At 38.0% G+C, this 6,867-nt stretch overlaps 1 protein-coding gene across 1 annotated transcript; it reads right to left on the bottom strand.

Moving 5' to 3' along the window:
- Positions 1 to 3,192: 3,192 nt before the first annotated feature.
- LOC134334290 (T-cell surface glycoprotein CD3 epsilon chain-like) lies at positions 3,193 to 6,021 on the bottom strand (the record flags this gene model as incomplete). Its single annotated transcript, XM_063016531.1, has 4 exons — positions 3,193 to 3,328; positions 3,895 to 3,950; positions 4,423 to 4,560; positions 5,946 to 6,021. Coding segments are annotated over 4 exons (330 nt in total), but the record flags the coding sequence as incomplete, so codon positions are not given.
- Between the last annotated feature and the right edge of the window lie 846 nt (positions 6,022 to 6,867).

Here is a 6,867-nt window from a genome sequence, read left to right as displayed (position 1 = left end):
GCTGCACCACCCAGACGCCACTTCTTTTGATATTTTTATTAGCTTGCCTTTATTAGCTTGGCTACCTGTAATGAGGTGGATGCTGATCTGACCTAGTTTGTCTGGCTTAGGGAGCATGGAGGCACAGTGCAAGCTTTTATTCTCCTTTAGGTTTTAGGTTTCTTATATATCCCAACTTCTCTCTGTCCTCGTTGTCCCCATTGACCGTAAGGTTTGCTCCGGCTTTTGCCTATGATAGATGTCATAGCTATACGTCATGCAGCGGAATGGCACAAGCTATGATGATGTGACGTCTCGTTTCCCGGGGGTGAGACTCACCGTGTAAAACGTGAGTGTTCGAGGGGGCTTACTTCAAACCAAACCGGGAATTGTAGAAAGTTCTCCTGTCTTACTTTTCAAGAGTTTGGTTTGGGAGCGGTGACGTCAGCGGACTGTGAGCCGCCACAAAACCGTGACATCCAGCTCTCATGTCTTTACTAACCCTGCGCTGTCCCGAATTCTCCCACTTTTAGTTTGTGGTTTTTCATCCATGGGTTGTGGGTTCAATTTCTTCTGTACTAGGTATGTGGGGATTTGCATCACTCTGGCAAATCCCTGTTACACGTCCCTGTTACACCTCCCTGTTTGTACTTTTTGGTTCCGGTTCTTAAGTTCATCTTTAACATGCAGAGCTTCACATGATGCTCCCTAACACAGCCGGAAGCATTTTAATTATTTTACATAGTAAATGAAATACAGTTAGTTACTGGTGCACCCAGTCCACAAACATTTAGCCACATTGTGTGTGTAGTATGATGTACAGCGTTTAAATTTCAGTTGTTACTCGTGTTTATACTGATTTATTACATTTCTACGCTTTTTAATTCTGTTTTGTTTTTTGATGTCATAGTTTGAAGTCTATTGGTCAGATTTCCTACAAATTAATTTTTATTATTATTTTTTTTGCTGTTTAGAAACTCAGTAAACGTGTAACTCAGTGTTTCTTGTGTACATATTATTATTAACATGACTGTAGGGAGTCGTGATGGAAGTCGACGGTAAAATTTAGCCATCATGTGATGATGTCACAAAACATCATCGTCGTGTTAAAGATAAAATAAACCTCGTGTTTAATTGTACGATTCAACCAAAAGCAGCTCCGAGAGAAAATCAAACACAGATTTTATTGACAATAAAAATAAACTTTATTGTTTTTTATTGTTGTTTTAAACTAATCAGAACAAAACTTTACATTTTCTATCATTATGTTCTAAACATTTAACTATCTCAGTTTAATAATGAATAAAAACAACAACAGAATGAACAGACGCGGTGATTTTAAGCTGATGAGGATGGAAATCTCTCTCTGATGATGACAAACACAGAAGTAAAACCTTCAGCGGAAAATAAAAACGTCTCGTTTCTAGTAAATTAAAAATCTCCTCATTTACAGTAAACATGACAAACACGAAGCAAACAAAACACGCCACACACAAGCTAACCAAACCTGAACGTACAGACGCTCACTGATCAGTACCAGACATGAACATCAGATGCCTCCAGCGTCCTCCACCACGATATCAATAAATCCACAATATATAGCAAGCATTAGCGGCGCGTGCTGTGTAACACAGGCTAGCATACAGTATAAACATCATTCTGAACGATCATTCCTCCTGGCACACGTTCATGTTCAAGGATCGAGTCTCAAAATAAACATATAACACTTATTTAGAAATAAAAGAGGTTATGTACAGATTTATTTACCATAATAATGAATGATTCTAGTTTTCGTTCATGCTGATCGGTCGTTCCATGCAGGGATAAATTTATTACTGACACTCACACAACAGTGTGAAAATAAGCCACGTTTGTTTTAGAGCATAAATATTATAAATTGCTTTACGTTTAATTCGATCTGTTAGAGGAAAGTGAGAGAAAGTCGCTGTTGAACCTCTCAGATCAACAATAATCATCTGAACACTTAAATACAGAAACATAAAATAAATGCATGAGTTTTGTTTGTCGTTATCGTATAAATCATCCCACACTGAACAGAAACTACACAGATAAAACCAACACGCTGAAATTACGACCCACTGATGAATCATTAGAACTGTTTTTGATATATTAATCATTAAACATTCATTAATTACCCGCCAAACTTGTGTGAACAAGCATTAATGTTCTGACTTTAATTCACATAGATTAAGAATTTAAAATGCATCACTGACAAGATTCGTTCATTTAGTGATGGACGACGCCCTAAAATGTATTCAGCCTGTAAAAAATACTTGGTTTGATCCAAATTTATTCAACAAAGAACTAAAGTAATAAGGAATATTTATAGTAGCACAAACAGTTTATTATAATTATTATTCGATTATTACGTATAGTGCCAGTATTGGGTTGGCGTGTGTTATTTGCCTCATGCTGTCGAGCAGTGGTTGATCACAGACCGGCATTTATAAGGTCTCTGGTTTAAGCTTCACCACGGCCAAGATGCACCTGTTGGGCCCTCAAACAGGGCCCTTAAAACTCAGTTTCTGGAAGTGTATTCAGTTACATCTTTAAGTTGTTTGGTATAAAGTCTAGTTGGAAAAATAACAGATACGATTATCCAAAGGGCATCACATCAACCGCCGGGTAATTCAGGGGTTCTGAACCTTTTGGGGTTTGTGATCCCATTTCTAAAATGTTCCCAGCCCCACCACAACCCACCTATCCATCACGGCACGCTTAAAACTAGAATTATTATTTAAAAACTTTCATAAATGGGATGTATCTGCTCAGAACTTTATATAAAATGTCTGTAAAAATCTCCCGTGACCCCCCCCACGTGTACGTGGGATGATTGTATCTCGACCCCGAGGTTTAAAATATAAACGTAAAATGAATTTCTATTTGGTAGATTTGTGTACAAACAGAAGTAAATGCGTAGAAATCAATCAAATATCATTCAAAGACTTTTTGAGTATTTTGAGTAGTACGACCTCAAAGAAAGTAGAATTATTATTATTATTATTATTATTAATAATAATAATAATAATAATAATACTTTACGTATATAGGTATTACTTGGTCAACTGCAAGGAAAATATAACAAATCTATTCTAACACAAACCAGGTACATTTTGACTTTTTGTTTTCTTTTTTAGGCAAAAATAATAATAATAATATGAATGATTTTATTTGTATATTAAAGTACACAAGTGTTAAATATGATCAGTACGTGCATCCTGTTCTAATCTGAAGCTCTTGTTGATGTTGAAGCTCAGTGGATGGATCCTCAGACGGCGTGATTTGCTGAAGCGTACACATCGTTGGAGCGCGTTCCCGGGTTTAGAGGCTGCAAATAAAAAAACCCAAAACATTTTAATGAACAAACAACCTTCTGTGATCATCTGATCTGTGTTCCGGGGGTCTGGAGCAGCTCGACGACACGATAAAAACTTTTACTGAAGCGTTAATGCAATGGACTACTACACTATACCTGATGTGAAATATAGTGGTGGTAGCATCATGGTAGGGTGACGCTTTTTAGCCGGATTGGTCAGGATTTACCTAAAACTAAACGATCCTGAAAGATCTTTAAGTTAAACCATCATCATCATCATCACCACCATCCCTCAACTAACCAGAACCAGAACAACGTGATGAGGAACAAAGCACAACTGTTCCATCAGACTCATCCAACACTGTAGAACACTCCTGCCTGCAGAAGTGTTCCTCTCAATTTAGTCATATCCAAGTTCCTTTTACTGGTGCAGACCCCCACTTCTGACAGAGGGTTCATACAGAAATCCGTATCGTGCACTTAGAGTCACGCACTGATCTGAAGTTTTCTTTGTGTGGTATCATATTTTGTTTAATCTGATCTCATGCAGGGTAAAAAAATACACAAGAACTCATTACCTGATAATCCGGCTCGGGAACTGCAGGACCTTTCCCTTGTGAACGCGCTTGTTTAGCTGTAAAACATAAAAAAATCCAAACTTAATAAAACTAATTGCTCAGATGAAGATGAAGAACGGTCAGTGTAGAACACGCTACAGAAACGTCACACTGACACGTTTAACACCAAATATTGGATGAAGTGGTATAAAGTACACCACCACTGGACTTAGGAGCAGCAGGAACACCATCTGGCTGTCTGGATCCACCGTTTACTCGTCCTGGGTTCGATTCCCAAGTGGAGAGGTCCAGGTTCTTTCTGTGTGGAGTTTTGTATGTTCTCCCCGTGCGTGTCTGTGTGGGTTTCCTCTCACAGTACAAAGACGTGCAGAAACTAAACCCCCCTACATGTGTGTGTGCAGGTGTGTGTTTGTGTGTGTTTGTGTATGTGTGTGTGTGTGTTTGTGTGTGTGTAGGTGAGTGTGAGTGTGTTTGTGTGTGTGTGTGTAGGTGTGTGTTTGTGTGTGTAGGTGAGTGTGTGTGTGTTACCTCTCTGAGGAGCAGCTTTTCCAGCTTTATTCTGAGCGCAGAGGTAAACGATTAAGACGACGCCCAGCGTGAAGATAACGTCTCCGATCATCACCCCCGTCGCCAGAGTTTTATCCAGATCGTAACAGTTCTCACACACTGAGAGACAGAACAGAATTAAATTATAATAAAGATTTAATTCTATTTTTATATGCTGATCTGATCTGCTGTGTTTAACACGAGGAACGAGGAGGAACGACGAGGAGGAACCAGCAGCAGCTCGACGTCTAATACATTCATTCAAATATAAAATCAATCTGCTTAATAAAATCAGTCTTTTACCATCTACTGTCCCTAATAGTATAAAAAGATTACAGACATGATAAATAAATAAGAGAATGAACACGTCACAGAATGGAATTCATTTTACTGCATTTCACTAAACGTCCCAACTTTTCTGGAAATGTTCATAGTTTCATAGTTCATAGTTCAAACATTATTATATATATTTAATATATTTTGTATTTATAATATTTTAATAAAATACAGAATAAAGAATTTGTGAGACATTACTGTCTATGATTTAATTTTGAGGTTTATATTTAAAAATATTAAGCTTTGATTGATGTTCTGCTTTATAATTAATAATCTAAGCAACGTTTATATTTTAAATTCTAACATTTAATATTTATTATTCATTTTAATTTTATTTTAATAGCTGGTGATTGATGTAAAATAAAATCATCTTGATGTAAAAATGCTCATTTGAATTAAATTAATGAAATGAAACTGGATTAAACGTTGACCTTGTGTTTACAGGTGAAGAGCAGGGCCTTCCCCAAACTGTTCCCAAAACCATTTTAAGCTTAATTAATTTTATTTCTTTGATTATAAAACGGGGCGGCACGTTGGGTAGCACTGTCGCCGTACAGCAAGAAGGTCCTGGGTTCCATCCCCAGGCAGGGTGGTCTGGGCCCTTTCAGTGTGGAGTTTGTATGTTCTCCCCGTGTCTGTGTGGGTTTCTTCCGGGAGCTCCGGTTTCCTCCTACAGTCCATAAACATAGGTGAATGAGTGTGTGTGTGTGTGTGTGTGTGTTTGCCCTGCGATGGACTTGTGCCCCCTCCAGGGTGTTACTGTGTGCCTTGCACCCATTGAAAGCTGGGATAGGCTCCAGCACCCCCTGCGACCCTGATTGGATAAGCGGTTAGGACAGTGAGTGATTGAGTTTAAAGCTCGGCGGCACAGTGGACCGTTACTCTGGCCTGTCATGAATGGCCGGGCGTCCAGACAGACGGGATCGGCTGTATCTGGATGGGTGATGGTTATGACCAAATGACCCATAATACATCTGTTAGTGACATGTCTGGCTAAAACACCCTGACATGTTTATTAACGCCGTCCTGATCCTTACAACTCTGAACAACTTTAATTAATGCGAGTTGTTGATGGTTCCTGATTGTTTGGTTCCTGATTGTTTGGTTCCTGATGGTTTGGTTCCTGGTTGTGGTGTGATCAGTTCCAGGATGAAGTGAATGAGACAAACCTGTAGCTTTGATGTAGAAGTAATGTTTAGTGCCGTCGTAGCTGCAGTGGTACAGGCCGTTACGTTGATCCTCATAATTATAAATAATATAGGCTTTATTCTGAGGATTGTTAGGGATGGCTTCGGTTTGTCCCTGTTTTCCCCACGTCACGGTGTCGTCTTCACCCTCCGGACAGTGCAGCATGACTGTTGTTCCATGGAAGCTCACAGATCCTGGGGTCAGAAAGAGCAAAACAGGAAGAATTTACAGACGTGACCACATTATTAATCCATCAATCATCCCTGTGTCATCCTGCCTGGTCAGGGCTGCAGTGAGAAACACCCAGGGTTCCAGTCCTTCACAGAACACACAGTCACTCCAATAAACCCAAGACCACACGCCTTTAACATGCCTTAAACATGCGTTTCGTTTTCTTTTTATTTATTTTTGGATCTGAAAAGAAGCATGTACAGTATAAAGAAGAACATGCCAAACTTCTTACACATACAAAGCAGAGGTGAGGTTTGAACCCAAGTGCTCAGGTGCTCGGCACCTGAACTCAAACCAAACAAACAAAAACAAACTGATCTGAAATGCCAAGCAAACAAAACAAAAAAAGCAAATCTGTTATTTATTTATTTATTTATTTATTTATTATTATTTTTTTAAATATATTTTATAATTTAGATTTAAAAAACATTACAAACAAAATCAAACATCAAAATCATGTTGGAAAATTGTTTTTATTTTTACTGAGGTTAGTTTTTTCTATTTATTTCTGACAGCTTAGATTCATTATCTTTATTATATTATAAAATCTATTTTTAATTCCCAATAATAAATCAGATTTTTTTGTTTAATAAATAATTAATTAACTTAAGTTAAAAAACCAAATTAGCATAAAGCTACAACAGCTGAAAATATGAAAAACTTTTTTTTTTT

Source organism: Trichomycterus rosablanca, chromosome 20 (assembly GCF_030014385.1).
Source record: "Trichomycterus rosablanca isolate fTriRos1 chromosome 20, fTriRos1.hap1, whole genome shotgun sequence".
In the NCBI taxonomy this organism is placed as follows: Eukaryota; Metazoa; Chordata; class Actinopteri; order Siluriformes; family Trichomycteridae; genus Trichomycterus; species Trichomycterus rosablanca.
The sequence above is the reverse complement of the archived record's forward strand: the minus strand, read 5'-3'. Positions and strand labels throughout refer to the sequence as shown.